Raw genomic sequence first — 21,264 nt, forward strand, 5'->3', positions numbered from 1 at the left:
GCCTTCATCTTCCCACCCCGCCCATTTCCAAGACATAAACTGGAAAGAGCACCAGCTTGGAAGCCACAGCCTGGGCTTTCCTCCTGGCCCTGCCATGAACCAGTCGTGGAGCCTTTAGATTGCTTATCTGAATGCTGGTCTTGTCTGTAAAATAAGAGCTTGGGTCAGATGAACTTGAACAGGTGCCATCCAGGTCTTCAGATCTGCAAGTCGGCCTGGGAAACATGCAGCAGCCATGTCTCATGGCTGCCCCTCATCCTCCTCACTCCCATAATTGAAATAAAGCTAAAAGAGAACTGGACACTGGCTCCATATTGGTCTGTTTATTGATAAATCAAATGAAAAATAAAAGGGTATAGAGTCATAAATGTGGTTAACAGGGGGAATGGGTATAGCACTGGGCAGGGAGAATGAGGTTGGCCATACCATTAGAGGGAGAGGGAAGAGAAGTGGAGGGGGGAGGAAAAGGAAGGAAGTATCTGCTAAAACTCCCACAGCTCACCTTTCAATCTCATGCCACCCAATCATTCTTTCCTGAATAGAATTAACAGCTGGAAATGGTTTAAGGGCAACATCTAGTAGTTTGTCAATAAGATACGAGAGATGGGGAATGGGAGGGAATGAGTATAGGATTTTGAGGAATTCTCTGGCTTGACCCTGTCACCAGAACCGCTGATGGTGAACTAAGTCAGGAAGTTTAATCCTGGTTGCAGTTCAGCCACAAACTAGCTGTGTGACTTTAGGCAAGTCACTTCCCTTCTCTGGGCATTTCTTTGGCTATAAAATAAGCAAATTTGACTCTACGGCAGGTTCTACTCTGGCTCTTGCAATGCCAAGTGTGTTGGCAACCTAAGCAAGGCCAGGAGACTGGCTCAGCTTTGGAGAAATAAAACTACTCAGAGGCCCAAGCAGAGGGATATGGTGCTGGCCTTCACTGGAGTTCATTTTGTCAGCAGCCACAGCAATTCAGAGGGTGAGTGTAAGTACACACACCTACAAGAACTCACTCTTGCTGCAAGAGTGATCGTTGCAGAGTGCTCTGACAGAGCCCAGATTTTGCTCTACACAGAAAGTAGGTCCAGGGGATTGGGGGGGGGGGGGGAATCCAACCACAGCAGTCACACACTATGTGGGGGTTGGGGATGCAGGGCATAGTAGAGGTAGGAGGAGAGGGCTGTGGGCTTTGGGGTGGGGTTGGGAGGTAGAGCCACATCAGCACCTCACTGTCTGCCACAATGCTCATTTCAGAGACCTTCCCCCCTTGAAATAGAGGCCTGGGCCCCTTGGTCTAGTTGAAGCAGCTCTTCAGGTAGAGATGCCACACTTGGCATCGAGATCCTTGATTCCTGTGGGGTTGATACCATCACAGCAAGGATCAGGGTTGTCTCCATTAGCTGGAGTCAAATGAGGTAGGCTAACTCAGTCTCCCCCTTGCCTTTCCATGCTGAGAAGCTCGTCATGGCTGGCCACCCTCCCATCCCAGCTCTGAGCCGAAGGCCCAGGACTGCCAGCCCTGGACAGTTGGACAGGTCTAGCCTGGCCAAGAAAGCTGACCATGAGACTGGGAACAGGCTGCCTCTCCACAGCCTGAATGGATTTGTGTCAACTGTGACAACTTCAAGGGCAAAGGGTCCCCAAATGAAGGTAGGGGGAGAGGAGTCTACATTTGAGGTTTCTGTTTGAGTGGAATGTGGTTCTGGTTCTGAGGTCCTGAGCCACACTGTTTTATGATTAGGTAGCCAAGAGTAAAATTCTGTGTGTGTGTGCGTGTTTGTGTGTGTACACCTGCACATGTGTGACAGGGTGAAGGGGATACTTGAGGAAAGACATGGAGCCTGGCCTGCCTCAGTAAGGGGACTTTGCACTCCCCAGGGTGAAATTGCGAGAGGCCCATATCTGACAGCAGATTCTCTCAATACCCCTAACTGGGGACATTTCCATAGGGACCCTGGTCCCTAGTTCAAGGCAATTCAGCAAAGCTTTATAAAGCAACTTCTCCATAAAAGGCACAATAGAGGCCCCCAGAGGGCTTTGAGAGCACTGATGGGGATAAGGGGAGGCCTAGCAGCAGCAGCCCAGGACCCTGGGGGTGGGGCCTCCCCCGGTGCTTCAGCTCACTGCTCCAAGACCTTGAAGGACAGAGGGGTGACACTCTTGGCAAAGGACTTCATCAGACTGCTAGGATAGATGCACCCGAGCTTCTCTGGGGTTGGGAAGCCCCAGACCCTGTAGAGAGACAAACTCAGCCGGTCCCCAATATAAAAGGGACCCACCCATTTGGCACTGCTGCCATTCCTGGGGAGGGACAGCAAGAGGACCTGGTCACCCACGTTCCACTCTTTCTCCTGGATCTCCCGCTTGAAACGCCTGTTCTCCGCCTTTTCGCTGGCCTTGTCAGCCACCCTCCAGTGGAGCTCCAGCACCTCCTCCATCAGCTGTACCAGGAAGATATCCATCTTGAGCCCTTCCATATTTGCACTGCTCATCTCCCACCACAGGGGTTCCATCAACCTCTCCTGGCCCCCCGTCAGGATCTGGAATGGTGTGGCCTGGGGGGAGGAGGCCCTGAAGGCCAGGTGCAGCAAGGGCAGAGAAGCTGCCCACTTCTTGCCATGCAGGAAGATAAACTCCTTGAGGGCCCTCTTGAATTCCCAGTAGGCCGCTGAGCTCGTCAGGCAGGGAAACTGGAGGTCCCTACTCAGGGAGGTAACCTGGGCTCCCAGGGCCAGCCCACAGCTCACCAGAACATGCCGGGCAAACTGGGGGCCCTGGGTAGCCTCCAGTCTCATGGGAACGCCCCACCTTGCAAACACATGCTGAAGCAGCACTTGGGCCACAGCCATGTGCGTGTAGGGCTTCAGAGGGAACGCTTCCACCCACCTGGTGTTGGGGTCAGCCACAATCAGAACATGCTTGTGGCCTTCCTCACTTGTGGTGACTGGGCCCACCACCTCAATCTGCAGGTTCGACCAGGGAGCAGTGGACCTGAGGGGCCACAAGGACTCAATAACCTTCAACTCACTGCCTAAGAGATTTCGGGGGATACAGAACAAGCAGCTCCTGCAATAATCTCTGACATGCTCCTGCATCCCGGGCCACCACCCCAGCAACCGCAACTTCTTGTAGGTCTCCTCGGGCCTCTGGTGGGCCCCCACAGGGAGGTCATGCACAGAGAAAATCAGATCCCTCCGTAGTTGCCTCGGGACTACCCAGACCTTGGGCTTCTTATCTCCCTTGAACAGAAGTAGACCACTCTCCTTGTCCAGGCTGAGTGAGTTAAAGGCAGAACTGAAGGGTGAGGAGCTGGATAATTTCTGCCCAGCCTGCAGCTTGGCAATGACATTTGCCAGGGTGCTGTCACTCAGCTGTAATGCCAACAAGTTGGGCCTCTTGCCCACGGTATGGGGAGACACTACGGGGACTGGCACATCAGTTGGCAAATTCCAAAACTCCCCACCCCCCTGCGCACCCTGCTTGGCCAGAGTGTCCACTGTCACAGCAAACAAGGAGCCACGGTAGGAGGTTCGGTAGATAAATGGAAGGGATGGGAGGTCAGAGGTGAGGGATATGATATAGGACAGCAGGCTTGGGTGAGGTAGTGGGGTCCCATCAGAGGACAGGAAGCCCCGGGCCCTCCACAGGGGCAGGAGCTCCCACAGGAGGCTGAAGACCCAGTTGCAGTGTGTGAGGAAAACCACGGGGAGGTGAGACTGGCCAAAGCGCTCCAGGCCACAGGCCACGGCAGCCAGGTGGGCATAGGTGGGTGTGTAAGGCGAGCAAGAGAAGGAAAGGGAGACAGGTGGGCTGGTGGGAGACAGGACATAGAGACCAAAGCCAGCACACCACTCATCCTCACGGTAAAAGCAATAGCCGGACATGTGGATGCAGACAAAAGTGGACAGGTCGGAAAAAGGAGACAGAGCCTGGAAAAAACGAGGCATGGAGGACGCAGGTGTCAGCAGCCGGTTTTCCCCCAGCAGGCCCTTGAGAAGGGTCAATTCCAGGGCCTTCTTGCCTTTGTCCTGTACCAAAAGTACCCATCGGATCAGCCATGCTTTGGAAAGCCTGCGGCCTTCCCACACCTCAGGGTCCACAGTGCTCCGGGCGGCGTAGGAAAGGCCCAGGACCACTGGGGTGTCTCCAATGCAGCGGGAAAAATGTTTGAGGGCCCAGGCCACAGCGTAGGGGCTGTCTCCCCCCGACTGAGGTCCCTCGCTGTCCTCGTCGGGAAGGAGGGGTTTCGAGGTATAGGCAATGGGGTGTTTCCTCCCTGAGTATTCCTGATAGACAGAGGCCGTCAGGGCCACTTGGCTCACCATCACCTCCAGGTAGAAGGGCAGCTGGGAGTTGGGGGGTGTCAGGCAGAGGGCAGACACCAGGGCTCGCTTCAGGGCCAGAAAGGCCTTCTCATGCTCCTGGTCCCACTGCCAGTCTGGCTTCTGCTTGAGGAGGCTGTGTAGCGGGCCCATAAGGGCTTCGTAGTCAGGGATGACATCCTGGTGGGAGTCCATGAATGCCACGAAGAAGGAGAGCGCGGTGAAGCTGCTGGGGACAGTCATCTGGGCCAGGTGAGCAAGAACCTGCTGGCAGGGAGCCTTCCCATCCCAGGGGATGCCTAGGGAAGGAGAAGCCACTGCCGGAAGGAGATCGATGTCAAGGGCTCCATCAGAGGGGTCGTGGAGGCTGAGGCAGCGGAGGATTTCCTCTGACAGGGAAGGGCACTCCTCCTTGAACCCCGACACCAGCGAGGAGTCCTGGCCCCCTTCCTCGGCTGGCCTCTGTGAGTCCTGCCCCTCCCTCTGGTCCTCATTCTGCCTCTCCCTTGGTTCTGGCTGTTCGTCCTGCCTCTCCTCCTTCTCCTCCCTGACTTCTTCCACTTTCTGAGGACTCTCCAGTGGCTGTGGATGGGCAGTGTCACTCAACTCAGAGACGCTGGCCAAGCTGGGAGGAACGGCCTTCCACACCTTCAGGAAGTTGCCTATGTCGGTGTCCAACCTGCACCGAAACAGCAGAGCGGGAGACGGATGGAGCAGGGAAGGGGACAGCTCACCCAGGTCATCCAAAGGCAAAACCACACCTGTGGGAACCCTGAAGAACTCCACCCCCTTGCTCAGGGTCCCTGAGACTGGGCGAGTGCCAACCTCTGACACAGCAGAGCCGCATTCAGGACCCTGCCCACAGGTAGCCCCCTACCTCCACCATGTGCCGGGGCCTCAATATGAGACTCCGCTGTGCTACGAAGGCTTATAAAGTCAAAACCTCATTGACCCAAATGACATTTTCAACCAGTTTTAAGTCAATGGTTGATAAGAATTAGATGACTGGTGTTTCCAACATGAACCCAGCATGAGCAAGCCAGGTAGAGGGAAGGAGGCTTGACAAGGGACTTGGGAGAACCCAGAAGACAAATCTCAACCACACCACTTTTTTTCCAAACCTAGAAAATGGGACTGTGGGGGAACCTAGCCCAGGAAGCAGTACCCTGCCCAGAAGGTCCACCACAGTCCCCTGCTGGGCTCAGAAAACTGAGAGATGGACAGCAAGGTGGAGTGGAGGGATAAAGGCCAGAAGATATGAGTCACTGCAAACCAGTTCTGCTGGCACCAGCAAAGGGACCTTGGGAAAAGTACTTTTGTCTCAGATTCCTCATCTGGAAAATGAGGATAGTGGTCATATATGGCTAAGTCAAGTTGTTAGGCCCTAAGGGGATAATAAATGTGGAATCAATTCTACTTGGCATAGACTCTAGACACAGCTGCTCTTATACACGGTGGAACAAGAATGAGGCTACTCGCTGCAGCACTGGTTCCAATAGCATAACAAGGAAACCATCAATGGTCCTCCACAAGAGATCCGTTAACTGTTGGGTACTCCTGTAATGGAATACCACACAGCCTTTAAAGTAAGCCACATGAATTAACATCTGGAAGAAACAATAAAAATCGAGTACAAATGCCAGTTGTGGAAGGATACATATAGTGTTAAAGCATGTGTGCAAAAAACTGCAAAACCATACTGGAAGTGGTTTATGGATGCGCAAATAAGTGGGAGAAGTGTAAAGACGTGAAACAGTCAAATCACTATTAAGCACTAGACAAATGCTGGCTAGCACTATGAGGAAGTTTCTGGTGAGTCCCAGGAGGGGTTGGGATGCAGAGAAGGCCCATTACCTGTTTGGTTTCCTCAGAAACTCGTCCAGGGTGGGGCCATCACGGCCCAGGGGGTCATCGGGTACCATGAAGAGATTCCCCGCAAAGGTGAAGGGCAGCAGGCTGGACCCAGAAGAAAGGAAGCACTGTCAAAGAGGAGCCCTTGACCCACCCACACCCAATTGCTGCCTGGGCATCTCCACGGGGCCCAAGACCCACATCTCCTCCCAACAGATGCTGGTGGACACTGGCCCAAGGACTCTCATTCTGCCCAACACCCCACTGCCACAGGCTGCCTGATATCCAAGGGGAATGAACAGCCCAATCCCCTCTGAGCCACCTCACCGATCTTTGACCATCAGTTTCTTGGAACTGTTCATCAGGATGTGGAGCTGCTCATTGGTGACGATGATGCCATCTGTCTCCTCCGCCAGCTTTACCATGAACCTGCAAGGAGGAGAGTCACTAACAACCCAGTGACCAGCCCCTCCCTTCCCCGGACCTCTGGGAAAATGAACTTGCAGCTTCACTTTATGTTGGACAAAGACTGTCCTTGGGAGTGGGGAAGCCAGCACTCAGGAGCCCATCCCCTCATCTATGCAGCTATTTGGGATCACCACTAGCCCCTGGGAGGGTGAACTGGGATGTACATCTCCCAGCTGTATATTCAAACACAGGCCCCTATTTTACACACAGTCATTCACATACACATGCACAGACACCTACACAAAGCCACACACTCGTTCACATCCATACATGCATTTTACTGCTTCAGTTTCTGCACCTATAAAACATAAAACACCTCCTCCATATTATTGTGAGGACTGAACTGAATGACAACACAGTGCAGTGTCTAGCTCAGTGTCTACCACACACCATATACACAAATTCTCCATTATTATTCCCCCCTGCACACATCTGTATACATGCCAAGACACATATATGTGTATGTATGTATACCCATATAAAAACACACACCTGAATAAACCCATTCCCCAAGGATCCCTTCTCCTCGTTAGCTGCAGCCAGGAAGCATGCTACTCCACTAGTGCCCAGCAGGGGGGCTTTCTGCAGAAAAGCCATCTTTCCTCTAACCCAGGCCTGAATCTAGAGGCACTTAAACACCGCACCCAGGAAGCTTGCTTTTGAAAGAGAGATGTCTGAGCTGCGCTGCACAGAGCCTTTCCCAGGCCTGAAGGCTGAATGGGTGCCAGGTCTGGGGAAAAGTGGGGAGGAACAGAATTTCTCCCTGCTCGGCATGGGAGATACCTAAGTGAAGCCAAGACCTGCGTCTACCCAGCATGGACTCCAGCCCAGGACCAGTGACTGCAGCAGGGCCTTCCCTGCCCCCGCGAGGCAGCATCACAGACCCCCCTGTGCACACTGTGTGTGTAGACATGCTGAGGACTGGGTGCTTAGGACTGACAAGTAGGGAGGCATTTGAGCTTTAGCTAGGACATGGGGCCAGTCTAACCATTTTCAGAGCTCAGCCAGACCTCCAACCACAGACAGCCACACACATACCTCCTCCCAGTGCCCAGGCTGGGGAAGGGAAAGGCTGAAGCAGTTCCTTGAGATACGAACTTCAACCAGCTGCTTGGGGGAACAAGTCACTCAACGTGCCAGGAGTCACCTGGGCTAACCCATCCAAAGCAGTGGGTCTCAGACCATAGGTCATGGGGGAAGAGAGTCTGTTAACTAAGGGAAATGGAGCTTCAGAGTCCCAAAGTCAGGAATGCCCCTTGGCCTCGGGTGGAGATGACTTTGTAGCCTTCTCCTCACTGTGTCCCTCCCTCTACAAAATGACCCCCTCGGACACATTTGCCACCATCTCCCCAGAGCAGATCAGACAGGGCTCCACCTGACACACTAGCCCAGGCCCCAGAGCCCTACAGAGAGAAGGCCTGGGGACTGACACACCTGTAATCGTAGGTGGTGATCTTCTTGCCATTCTCAAGCTGGGAAGGGGTGATTGAAAGCATCTTAAGGGAATGTAGCTTCGTCAGAAAGTGGCTTTCTAGAGGTGAAACGCAAAAGATAGAGCTCGTCAGAGGAGGGCTAAGTGGAAAAGACCATGGTGCAGACAGAGAGTCAGAGAAAAGAAAAAGCTAAGTGCTGCTGGAGGGGCTCGGTGAGGGGGGGTGGACAGCTCACCTCTCACCCTCCGGTTCTTTTTCAGTTGCCAGGTGGGTACAAATACAGTGACTTCTCGGTGTCCCCGGTTCCAAAAATACTGCACTGCCATGGCAATACCACGGCAGGAGAAGAAGTGCTGGAGGCCGTGCCTGTGGGGTGGTGAGAAGTGAGGGAGCAATTCCAAGGCCTGCCCAAGGAATGGCCTTGCACCTTCACCTCTCCCTCAGAGCCTGGGCAGCACTGCGAGCAATGCCAAGGCACCAGCATCAGTGCCACAGGCACCGACAATGCCCTTCTTCCTTCCCATCATTAAATAGTCTATGAGCACCTACTGGGTGTGCTCACCTACTGTGGGTGTTACATGGGGAGGCGGGGACATGCAAGCATGTCTGTAGGGGCCTCTGGGACGAGAGGAGGAAGAAGGCAACCTCTACACCCAAAGAGCTCGGGTTAGAGCTGGAAGCAAACAAATATTCGCTGACCACCTACTGTGTTCTGGGAGTGTGCTACTGTGTTGGGCACATTAAGTTGTCTTACATATATTCATACTAACACATACACACAGTAAGTGCTGTGCAGAGAGGGCAACCTCTAAGGGTTGATCTGGAAAAACTTCATGAAGGAGGTCTGTGCTGGGCCTTATGGTTCGAGCTAAACATTTGAAAGCTGGCCGGGGGTTGACTGATGATGCCATGTTATGTGAGGCAGGCTACATTGGAAAGGACTGGGCCCCAGCAATGGTAGAATCTGAACCCAAAGGCCAGTTGTAACCCTTACTGGCTCTGGAACCTTGGACAAGATTCATTACCTCTCTTTTCTGCTTTTGTCAAAGAGGGAAAACAGAAACCTACATTTGCAGGGCTGCTGTGACAATTCCACACACACTACCTAGCACGGTGTAGCCACTCAACATGGGCCCCTTCCCTTCCAGCTTTTCCCAGTTTGAACCACGTGTTACCCATATACAGAGGTCAAAAAGGGATGCCCATACTGTCCCCCCAGGGATGCCCTGCCCCAGCTCCCCAGCATGCGCAGCCTACCACATGATACTCACACCATGGCCACACTGCTGCCATCAATGACCACTCGCCGCAACCCCTGGTTCCCAGGTTCTTCCGACAGGTTCAGCTCGAAGGGTGTATTCAGGGCCTCATGGTATCTCTGAAAGCTGGTCACTGTGCTGTTCGCCTGTGGTTGTCGAGGCGGCTGCCTTGGGGACCCCTCCCAAGCCCCCAGGAGCCCACCCACCTGAGGCTGGTGCTTACTACTGGGAGCCAAGGTGCTACTGGCCTGGAGACCCTGCCTCTTGGCATCCCCTTGACCCTTCAAGAAGGAAGCACTGCCCCTTGACGAAGGCTGAACCTCTCTCAGGAGTTTGGCTGCATCCAAGGTTGGCCCTGGATCCTTGAGTGCCTTTTGAGCTGCAGGCATTTTTGGAGCTCTGGAGGCTTTGGAGGTCACAGACTCTTTGGGGGCCACAGATGCTTTGGGAGCCGCAGGTGCTTTGGGAGCTGAAGACCCTGTTTTAGCTGCAGGCCCAATTTGAGCTTTGGGTGTTTTGGGACCAGCAGGTGATGTTTTGGCTGCAGGCATTTTCTGAGCTGTGGGAGTTTTCAGAGTTGCAGGCACCACTTGAGCTGCCGGACTCACGGCTGCCTTTTGAGCTGTGGACCCCGTGTGAGTTGCTGGCTTTGTTGGAGCTGAAGGTATTTTGGGGGCTGCGGGTTCTGGCTGGACTACAGGCATCACCTGGGCTGTAGGCACTTTGGGGGCTGCAGGCAGCACTTGATTTGAGGGTGGCATTTGAGCTATAGGCACTGCTCCAGCCATGGGCACTTCGAGGGTATCAGGCATTGTTTGAGCGTCAGGTACTGACTCAGCCGTCAGCCTCCCTTGAGCTGTAGGCACCCCTTGCTCTGTGGGTGGCACTGGAAAGGGCCCTTCTTCTGACCCCTTACAATCCCTCTGCACACTTCCTTGGTCCCCTGGCTCACTTCCAGCTTGAAGTTGGCATGTGGAGGTCAAAGGTGGCCCTACCTGTGGAAGTTCAGGGCTAGCTTTGTCCTTTATACCCGAGCCCCCTGAGACCACCAGCAAACTCATGACTTTTGGGGGGGTGTCTGGCCTTGGGCAATTCTGTAGCGCTGGCTGTCCTCCTGGCCCCCCATCTAGTCTACAATCTGGGCTTTCCACACTGGGCAAAGGAACCAGCTCCTTCTGCTTCCACTCCAGATTTAAGGGCAAAGGACTCGTCCCTGGCAGCTTGAACTGAATGGGGCCCAGAGGCCTCTGCCAGAAGGGGAAACTGAAGCACGCCTGGGACAGGAGCCAGGCCAGGTGGAGAGAATGCAGTTCATTGATCCTCCAGAAGGTTGCAGCAATAGCCCCTGGCCACAAAGGCCCAAAGGCTGGCCCCGGAGCCCAGGCCTTCCAAGATGGGCACACACCCAGGGCTGACACAGGAGGCTGGAAGGGAAGTTTGCCTTCCACCCTCTGGATCTGCCTCTGTTGCGACAAGGCTTGTGAGTGGTTCGCAGAATCCTGGCTGCTGGCGGCTGGCACTGGCCCTTCCTTGTGAGCACTGTCCGTACCACCTTGGTTGTTGGAACCGACCCTGGAGGAAGCCCGAGTTTGTTGGAAAGGTGGCCAGTTAGGTCCCAAGTTATTTCCTTGGGGTGGGGAACAGGGGTAGGGGCAGAAAAGCCAGACTGATTCTCCAAAACTTACCGTACCAGCTGGTTTGCTGTCTCCTGCTGTGAGTTCTGGCTTGGGGTGGCTCCCAGGCTGGTTAATCTCTTTGAATTTTCTGTGTTCCCATTCTGGAGGGTCCTCATCTCCAGCAAGGGCCCAGGACCATCTCCCATAGACATCGTGGCCGAGCCTTCCTTCTGCTGGTGGGGAGGGCAGATCAGGACCTCCGGGTCGGAGCGGGCGTTGGAAGTGCCAATGCGGCTCAGCCACTCGATGATGTCCTCCTTGCCCGCAGCATCCCGCACCAGGCTCAGCAGCAGTTCCTGGACCGCTGGGGGCAGCTGCAGCAGTTCCCCTGCATACTGGTCACCTCGGATCCAGACCAAAGCCCCAAAGGCCCGGGTCACCTCAGCCTCCCAGATCCCCCTGGGGGTGAACAGAGGAGCAGGGCCCCAGCGCAGCCGCCCCACCAGCTCCTCCAGCCAGTTCTGGGTCATGACGAAAGACTCGGTCAGCCCACCCACCATTAGGGAGCCAGTGGGGCCGGGCACCAGGTAGGCCTGAGTACTCCAACAGAGGCAGTCGAGGAAAAGGCCCTGGGCCCCAAGGAAGGCACAGTGCAGGGCTGGTGGGTAGCGAACCTCCTTCCATAGCTCTGGGTTGCACAGGCCCTTCAGATACTCCTGAAGCCACAGTGGGGAGAACACAAAGGAAGTCATTCCTTTAAGGGGCGGCCACTGGCTCACACTCCCCAACCCAGAAGGGTAACCCCTCACCAAGCAGGTGCCCTCCCCCTGCCTACCAGAAACCAATGACTTCCCAGTGGCCAGCCCCTCTCTCCCTGGTCCTGCCTCCTCATATGTTTCTTTCCAGGAATTTCTGACAGAATGGGGAAGACCTGGAGGGAAGAAAGCACTTGAGTTTGGAGTCAAGGACCTGGTTCTACTTCCAGTTTGACCTCAGTAGATCAGATTAATTGTGGGAAATTTCTCATCTTTCCAGGGCATGATCAGAGCATGATCTCAGCCTCTTCACCTGTATGACAAGTTAAACAAGGTACTCCTATAAGGTCCAGTCCGGCTCTGGCATTCAAGAATTGTGAAATAGCCAGGGGGAAGGAGACTGCACCCTCCAGGTGCTAGGACTGTATGTGACCTAGGGCAAGTTCTTTATCTTCCCTGTGCCTACATTCCCTCATCAGTAAAATGGGGGTAATAGTTCTGCCTCATTGGCCTATTGTAGAGCTTCAGTGAGTTAATACAAAGGAAGTGCTTAGCCTAGTGCCTGGCACAGCCCATTCCCATTTTTCAGGCTCAAGGACACATAACTAGAGGGTGACTGGGCCAGGACCACAACCCACATCTGTCTGACCCTGAAACCAGGGCTTTTTCCACTTCCTTGGGCTGACTACATAGTGACAACAGGGTTATCCTGTGGGATTTTGTCTTAATCTCCCTTCAGAAGGTCTCTGGCACAATCTGTACCCATAACCATGGTAACTGTTGCCCAGAAGGGACAGAGGAGGAGAGGAGAGGAGGAGATAAGTCGCTGGGCCAGCATCCAGGAGAACCCCAGACACACACAATGGCTGAACCAGAAGAAAGGCCTCTGGCTTCCTGGGCAGACCAAGCCCTTCTGTTTACAGGGCTCACACACTCAGTCTTTAGCAGTCCCTCAGATGGGAGAGGTTGGGTTCTTCCACTAGATGGCTGAATTCCACCAGCATGATCCCATGAGCTCCAAGGGAGCCTGAGCACTCCCTCTTAATGAGCCAACTCCTGTCGATTGCATTCGCTGCATGCCACTACATATCCCCGTGTTGATAATGGTCACCTTCTTCCTGCTGTCCCCTGACAGTTCCATTAGAAAACACATGCTCCATTCTGGATCCCAGCAGCCATCCTGAAGTCCACTCCAGGCCCTCTGCTCAGTGCCCAGCCCATTCTTCCTTTCTCTGGCATAAGCTGGCCTCTTACATCTGGCCTGAAATGCACACAGCACTTAAACCAGGTCTAACCCCTTTCTAATAAGTCTAAAACCAGCTCAAAACATACATCCCAAGCCAACTCCTCCCACCCAGAACCTCATCTGGACTCACTGCCGGGAAAGGGTGAATCTGACCAGGTGCGGGATCACTCTCACAGTCCTTAACAAGTTCCCCCATCCCATGCTCCCCACCTTCTAACCACATGAAAACAATATGTAAACATGAAGAAATGTGCTGGGGAACAAGATGGTAGGTGGTTTCTTTCTCTTTGTGCAAAGAGCTTAAAATATGTATTGTACCATTAGCTGTTCAATATTTTTTAACTAAAAGATATATAGGAACTGAAATAATTTTCAGAATAATAAACCTGAATATTTATTGACCATTTACTATGTGCCACACATTATCTCATTTATTCCTCTCTCAGCCCTATATAGACATTACTACCATCCCCATTTTATTGATTGATTTATTTATTTAATATATATTTTTATTGATTTCAGAGAGAGGAAGGGAGAGGGAGAGATAGATAAAAACATCAATGACAAGAGTCATTGATTGGCTGCCTCCTGCAGGCCCCCGACTGGGGATCACACTGCAACCCGGGCATGTGCCTTGACCGGGAATCGAACCTCAATCTCCTGGATCCCAGGTCGATGCTCAACCGCTGAGCCACGCCTGGCCAGGTCATGCCCATTTTAGATGAGCAAAGGCGGGCACATGTCCAAGGTCACACAAATAGTAAGCTGGGACACTCAGCCACTCTGACTCCAAAGTATAATCATGATGCTATTTGTAGTTTCAAGCAAAAAAAAAAAAAAGTAAAGTAAACAACAGGCATTTACATCCAGGAAATATCTGGGGCAATTTTCCTGCATAAAGCCCACCCAGACCTTTTTCCTCCAAGAGGAGAAAAAGTAGAGAAGAGGCAGGAACAAAACAAGCACAGAAGAGTGGTATATGTGTAAAAATATACTGCCCAATGTCCCACAGGTCCTTTGTCAACTTGCAAATTAGATAAAAACACTGCTAAATAGTTTAACACTGCTCTATACTTGGTCAGTGTGCTTTTATTATTTAACACCTGACTTAGGATTCTACTTTCTCATAAGTCAGTTATCATTCATTGTCTACTTTCCAGAACCACCCAAAATTACACTGCAGAATACACAAAAGGCTCAGAAAATGTCAGCACCAAGAAACTCTGGAATTGGGAATGAAAGGGAACATGAAAAAAAGGCGGACTGAGGTGAAGTTGTTTGAGGAACACAGGCTGGGCAAGTACCTCCCTACCCACTGGAGGTTTGTTCTTTAGAGAGCTGAAAACAGGTCCTAGGATTAAAGGTTTGGTCCTAGGTTTAGAGGTTTATCAGCATACTTGAGAGTGTAGACACCACACAAAAAAACATGGGAGTCCCTAGCTGGTTTGGCTCAGTGGTTAGAGCATTGGCCCTAGGACTGAAGGGTCCTGGGTTCAATTCCAGCCAAGGGCATGTACCTCAGTTGCAGACTCGATCCCTGGCCCCGGTTGGGGTGCATGTGGGAGGCAATCAATGTGTCTCTCACATCAGTATCTCTCACTCTCTCCCTTCCACTCTCTCTGAAAAGCAATGGAAAAAAATATCCTCTGGTGAAGATTCAACACACACACATACACACACACACACACACACACACAGAGGAAAGGAGGAGGGCCAGATCATGATGTCTACAATGAAGGCTGAGTGCAAAGAAACTCATCTTCCCATCAGAGATTCAGCTGCCAGACCCTGACCCTCCAGGGCAGAAAATAGAGAAATACATTCTAGAAATCCAGTCAGCCCAAGAGCGAAGACCACCAAACAGGTTCCCTAACAGACAGTGCCCCCATACTCTGTAGAGCCAAGTCAAAGTCAGTAAGTCTCAGCTCCCAACCGGCCTTTTGGTTTCTACTCTTAATCATTCAAAGATTACCAGACATATGACAAAAACTTCTAATGTGAGATAAATATGCAAAAAATATATAGAAAGTGGTGGGGAGCAACCTGAAGAAAAAGAAAGTAGGCGGGGAGAAGAAAACTTCCAAAAATTTATTATCATTACTCTTCTCAGTGAGATAATAGAGAATATTGTACACAGTGAACAAAAATAGGATACTATTTTTATTTATTTATTTTTAAGTATGTCTTTATTGATTCAGAGAGAGGAAGGGAGAGAGAAACATCAATGATGAGAGTCATTGATCGGCTGCCTCCTGTATGCCCCCTGCTGGGGATAGAGCCCGCAACTTGGGCATGTGCCCTGACCTGGAATCAAACCTCAATCTCCTGGATCCTAGGTCGATGCTCAACCACTGAGCCACAGTGGCCGGGCTAGGATACTATTTTTAAAAAGAGAATTCAGAGAGAATACAAATGACTTTTAGACATTAAAAATATGATGGCAGATGAAAGACCCAAGAAAAGAGTTGGAATAAAGTTAAGGAAATCTCCAGAAAGCAAAGCAAAAAGTCAGAGTTAGAAAAAATAAGAAAAGTGGACCAGTCAGTCCAGAAAGTCCAGTGTTGGAATAGGAGTTTCGGGAAGAATGAACACAGACAACACAAAGGGGGAAATTACCCACAGAATATTTCCAGAAAGTGCCCTATCTGAAGAACATGAGTGTCCAGATGGAAGGGTCCACCGAACACAACAGTAACCAACAATGGATGAAGACAGACAGACCCACACAAAGGGGTCTCATGGGAAACAGAACAGTGGGGGGAACTACATAACTTTAAGAGAGAAAAAACTTCACATACAAAGGACCGGGGACCCAGAGTAGCTTCAGACATCCAAAAAGCAAGAAGTCTTTGGAGTGATGCTCTTACACTTCAAAAGGAAAATAATTTTCCATTTATAATTCTATGTCAGCCAAACTATCAATCAAGTGACCTTCAGATACGCAATCCCAACATTTTACCTCCTATAAAATCTTTCTCAGGAAGCTACTGGAGAGTACTTTCCAGCAAATCAAGAAAGGAGAACAACGTAAGAAAATAACAAAGGCAATCTCCAGGATAATAATGAAGGGAACACTCAGAATTTATTTATCTACTCAACAAATCATTATTAAGCACGTCCTGTGTGCCAGGCACTGTTCTGGGGTGACAACTGCCAGCAGGCACAGAGGACAACTAGTTCATATTGGAGGGAAGGACTCAAGAAACAATCGCATTGAGAGCAGTCATCAGTATGCTCTTTACCACTGCACCATCTTCCTAACTTGTTGAAGCCACTGACGGATGTGCTCTAGCCACCCAAGAAAGAGAAGGACATTCGGTGCAGGGAAATGAGACATTTAGCAACAGCAGCAACAAAAGGCAAAGGGATGCCCAGAATGACGGCAAACAGAAGTCTCAGGATGACAGCTATGCAGGTCAAATCCAGACAAAAAGAAGGATGTCTCATGCCCGGCCGGGCGTGGCTCAGCTGTTGAGCATCGACCTAGGATCCAGGCGATCAGGGTTCGATTCCCGGTCAGGGCACATGCCCAGGCTGCAGGCTCAATCCCCAATGACTCTCTCATCACTGATGTTTCTGTCTGTCTCTCTCTCTCTCCTTTCCTCTCTCTGAAATCAATAAAGATATATTTTAAAAAAAAAAAAAGGAAGGATGTCTCCAAGAAAAAATTTGGAACTAAAAGAACACCTTGCCCTAGTGGTTAGAGTGTCAGCCCATGGACTGAAGGGTCCCAGGTTCATTTCCGGCCAAGGGCATATACCTTGGTTGCAGGTTCGATCCCCACCCAGGTAGGGGCATGTACAGGAGGCAACCAATCGATGTGTGTCTCTCACATCGATGTTTTTCTCTCTCCCCCCTCCACTCTCCAAGCAATGAGGATTTAAAAATAAATAAAATAATAATAAAATAAAATAAAAGCACACCTAAACTGATGGATTGATCTCATAGAAAACTGTAGTGAGAAGCCACTGAAAGTGGTAGGAATTAGCAATAGGTACAAAGAAAAACAAGCTTGAAAAATAAAGAGTTCTAGCAGGGGGTGGGGGTGGGGGAAGGTAGAAGAGGGCATAGAAGGGGTAAATGGTGATGGAAAAAATAAATAAAAGCCCGGCCAGGCATAGCTCAGCAGTTGAGCATCAACCTAGGATCCAGGAGATCGGGGTTCGATTCCCGGTCAAGGCACATGCCCGGGTTGCGGGCTAGGCAGCCAATCAATGACTCTCTCATCATTGATGTTTCTATCTCTCTCTCTCCCCCTCCTTTCCTCTCTCTGAAATCAATAAAGATATATTTAAAAAGGAAGGAAGGAAGGAAGGAAGGAAGGAAGGAAGGAAGGAAGGAAGGAAGGAAGGAAAGAAAGAAAGAAAGAAAGAAAGAAAGAAAGAAAGAAAGAAAGAAAGAAAGAAAGAAAGAAAGAAAGAAAGAAAGAAAGAAAGAAAGAAAGGCAAGGAGTTCTAAACCTCAGTGAAAGGAAAAGGTAAGAAAGAAAACATAATCATAGTACACTTCAACGCTTAGATGTTAATGATATTTGCATAGGCATAATGATGCAGATACTAAATAAAGATTTAACAGAAAATTGAAAAATAACTATATTGGTAAAAAAGAGAGGATGGCAATGTAGAGAACTTAAATACTCATCTACAATAATAGGAAGTAAAAAATGTATCTAAAATGGATTAATCAAAAGATAACAGTAGCTACAATTTTTTTTTTTTTTTTTAGGAATGTGAAGATGTGTAAATGTCAGAGCAAACATTATCTACAAGAAAGGGCACTGAAGAGAGAGTTGGGAAGGACAGGCAGGGATTCACTGTGTTCTACTGTGAGCTTTTTCAAAATTATTGGACTTTTAAATTGTTAATTACTTGGATAAAAGAAAAATTAAGTTTAAAATAAAGAAGAAGGGTAAGGTGCCCACAACACAGTTGGGAGATAGCTCTGATTTGTAGTTTTTGCCAACTTCTGTGGTGTAAAGACTTCCACCATGGCTGATTTCAAACTACCAATGGGACACTACTGGTTTGCAAACTTCCTGAAATTTTAACAGGGCCAACTCCAGCATACCCTCAGCCACTAACTGCTTCACAGTTAGTGTGGAGCAAGAATAGATGAACTTCCAACTGACAGCCAAGCCAAAAGTCAGCAAACCACACCCTGTCCCCCAGCTCCCAGAACCCAATATCTGGCTCCCCATCACCTTCCACCCCCATCTCCAAAAAGAGTCTCCAAAAAGGAGAGAAGCAAACATGTCATCTCTCCTCCGTGTCCAACCCTTCCTCACATGTTGCCCAGGAGGACAGAGGGCTTTTCCCGGGGCATCTCAGATCATCATTAAAACCCTCCTTTCCACTTGCTGATTTCACCTGAGAGGCCAGGCCTCCCCAGTGTTTGTTTTGCTACCTGGGAATGTGATTCCAGCAATGTCCTCATTTTTTTTAATCCCACCATGACAAAACAATATAAAGGTGCTCTAGAGTTCTACAGAGATTTTCCTGGAAAATCAGCCACATGTAATGTAGAAACACAACCTGGCCTTTCTCCAGACGGGCCTGTATCTTTCTTGACCCTTTTTCCCCTCACCAGCACACCATTCTCACCCTCAACCCTTCCACACCCTGCAACCTCTAGTCTCACTGAGGCCATACTACCAGTTGGCCTGTGAACTAGGCCATTAACAAAGTGCATGATCCTGTGTCCCTACAGCTGGAACTGGAGTCGGCCACAGCACCTCCACACAGAAACCACGAGACATCCTTATACGAGGGAAATTTTCCTGTATCAGATCACTCTAACTTAGAGAGCATTTAATCCAAGCTTCTCACTTTATAAACAAGGAGACTGAGAGTAAGAGAGAGAGGACTTGCTCAAAGTTACACAGCCAGTTAACAACAATAAGTGACATCTGTACTCTATAGCTTTCCACATTTTGCAAAAGTACGTAAGCATGCATTATTTCAGCTGATTCTTACAACCCCTCTGATGTGGGTGCTATTATGTATTTTATAGGTGAGAAAATAGGCTCAAGAGAGGGTAAATTATTTGACCCAGGTCACCCAGTTAGAAGGTAGCAAACCAGTGCCCAGCCAGAGTGGCTCAGTGGTTGAGCATAAACCCATGAACCAAAAGATGACAGTTTGATTTTGGGTCAGGACACATGCCTGGGTTTTGGGCTCAATCCCCAGTAAGGGACACTGGGGCAATGACTCTCTCATCACTGATGTTTCTATCTCTCCCTCTCCCTTTTTGTCTCTGAAATCAATAAAGACATATTTAAAAAAAAGAAGAAGTTGGCAAACCCCAATCTCAAACTCTCTCCACCATACATACCCCTCTGTCCCAGTGTGACTTGGTCACAGCAAAATGAGCCCAGATCTCCTAATTCCTGGGACAAAGCTTTATACTCTCTACCTTCCCTGACCTTCTGCCCATTCTGTGAAATTAGGGAGGGAGTTACTTAGAACCCCCTCATGCTCTGTTTCCACCTTAAACAGTGTCTCTCCCCAGGGGAAGACAAAGGGGAAGGAGGTGACAGGGTAGGGGAACTGAGGGAGCCACATTAGCAAGGCCTGGGCTGTGAGGGAGGGATCCCTGAGGCGGCAGTGGGAGCAGGAGCAGACAGGCCTGGAGAAGCTGATCCAGGATTTAAGCAGGGAGCAGGGGAGCTGGGAACCTCAGAAAGCGCCAATCCCATACAAGGATGAGCTGTTGTAATTCAAATTAACAAAAAAGTTAAGAACCCAAAACAACCCAAAAGGCTCCTCTTTTTAATCCACCTTATCCCAGCTACCGAAAAATCTTCATCTCCGGGGCTCCTGCACATCTGTTCTCCGTGCAGGCACCCCTCCCCTCCCCCAGCACCTCTGTCAGAATTGGAAAAACTGCTGATGCAGCAGCTCAACAGAGGGGCTGAGGGAGGAACTTTCCAGCCTGTCTGCCTGCCTGCCGGCCCTGGCCAGTGTGTTCTGGGCCTCCCCCACCCATGGCCTTGACCAATTAGGATGTTGGTATAGACCCAGCTGGGGAAGAAGTGTGTGTTGGGGTGGTCTGGGGGAGAGGGAGGCTGTAGCATTCCTACCAGGAAAAGATAAGATAAAGGAATCCTGGGGAAGAAGGAGACCTTGGCCATGATTGCGGGGTCAAAGGGAACTTAAGAGGCCCAAGTGGAGAAGCTTGTGAGAGAAACCAGGGCGAATACAAGAGAGGAGCACTATAACCTGGCCTATCCAGTGTCCAGCCCGATACAGCAAGTCCTTTCATCTGAAAGCCCACAGCCCTCCTCCCAGATTTCAACCCATCCCTAAGGGCTGGTACCTTCCAGAGCAGCTGCACCCCCACCCCTGAGCCCCTGCAAGAGGCTGCCTAGGGCATCAAGAGTATGGAGCAGGGAGCCCAAAGCTCTGGGTTCCTGTCCCAGTCCCCTCCGCCCCACCTACCTGACCCCAGCACTCAGGCAGGCCCCTCACCCTCTCCAGTCCCCAATAACTCGTCTGTAAAATGCCACCACTGCTTTAGTAGCATCTCTAAGGGCCCCTCCGGTCTCTGCACTCAGAGAGGCTCCAAGGGGCCACCCAGGATTTAAAGACTTAAAGAGACAGAAGGATCGTCTTGGTGTAGAACAAAGAGGTGTGTTGCACAGGCCAGAGAAATGCGGGACCTTAAGTTGTTCCCCAGATGGAGGAGGGGAGCTGTGGATGCTGGGGCCCTGGCCAAGGAAGGCTCATGGGGGTACACACGCTGCGGAGCCTCTCTCGGGGCACTTGAGGGATAGAAACGACACGCAAAAGAGGGGTGGGGCAGAAAGAAAAAAGGACCCCGAGGCATGGAACCGAGGCTGCCAGTCTGGAAAGGGGAGAGGATGGTCCAGTGCCTGCCCGCCCTACCGCCCAAGCCCGGTCTGGGGGCCCCTGGGGACCCTCGTCTCCGCGGGTGGCAGCGGGGCGGGAGAGGTCTGGCAGGAAGGGACGGGGGGGCGGGAAGAAGCTGTTTACCTTGGCTTTGCCCATGTTCTCCCTGGGCCCCTCGAGCTGCAGCCAGAAATAGGGGCTGTCCGGGCGGCTCTGGAAGGCGTTCAGCTTGATCCTGAAGATGCGCTGCACTTGCAGCCGCTGCCGCTGCACCCGGGGCTTGGACTTGGTCTGCACCATGACCCACTCCTGCGCCGGAGGGTCGCCCCGGGCCAGGAGCATGGCTGCCTCGCCTGCCCCGGGAGGAGGGAGCGCGAAGTGTCCCGGGGATCCGGGCGCGGGAGGCTCCGCGGCCGCGGCCCCGGGAGCCCAGGCCACGCCCCCTGGTCCCCGCGGCGCCCGGCGGGGCCCTG

The 21,264-nt window shown here is 51.2% G+C and overlaps 1 protein-coding gene across 5 annotated transcripts; it reads right to left on the reverse strand.

Annotated features, from left to right (window-relative positions):
* Positions 1–302: 302 nt before the first annotated feature.
* Positions 303–21,173, reverse strand: NYNRIN (NYN domain and retroviral integrase containing). Of its 5 annotated transcripts, none has more exons than XM_081120146.1 (8): positions 20,936–21,173; positions 11,013–11,173; positions 9,340–10,899; positions 8,304–8,434; positions 8,070–8,166; positions 6,495–6,596; positions 6,171–6,272; positions 303–4,995 (listed from the first exon to the last, which is right to left on the reverse strand). In XM_081120146.1, exons 1-8 carry the CDS (start codon positions 21,131–21,133, stop codon positions 2,115–2,117), a joined length of 5,232 nt encoding a protein of 1,743 aa, XP_080976272.1. In that variant the 5' UTR covers positions 21,134–21,173; the 3' UTR covers positions 303–2,114. The 5 variants fall into 5 exon arrangements, with proteins under 5 accessions (XP_080976272.1, XP_080976271.1, XP_080976270.1 ...); XM_081120145.1 differs by having other exon boundaries at positions 11,013–11,176; XM_081120144.1 differs by having other exon boundaries at positions 11,013–11,659.
* Between the last annotated feature and the right edge of the window lie 91 nt (positions 21,174–21,264).

The sequence above is a fragment of the Miniopterus schreibersii genome, assembly GCF_964146895.1.
Source record: "Miniopterus schreibersii genome assembly, chromosome: 1".
Classification (NCBI taxonomy): Eukaryota; Metazoa; Chordata; class Mammalia; order Chiroptera; family Miniopteridae; genus Miniopterus; species Miniopterus schreibersii.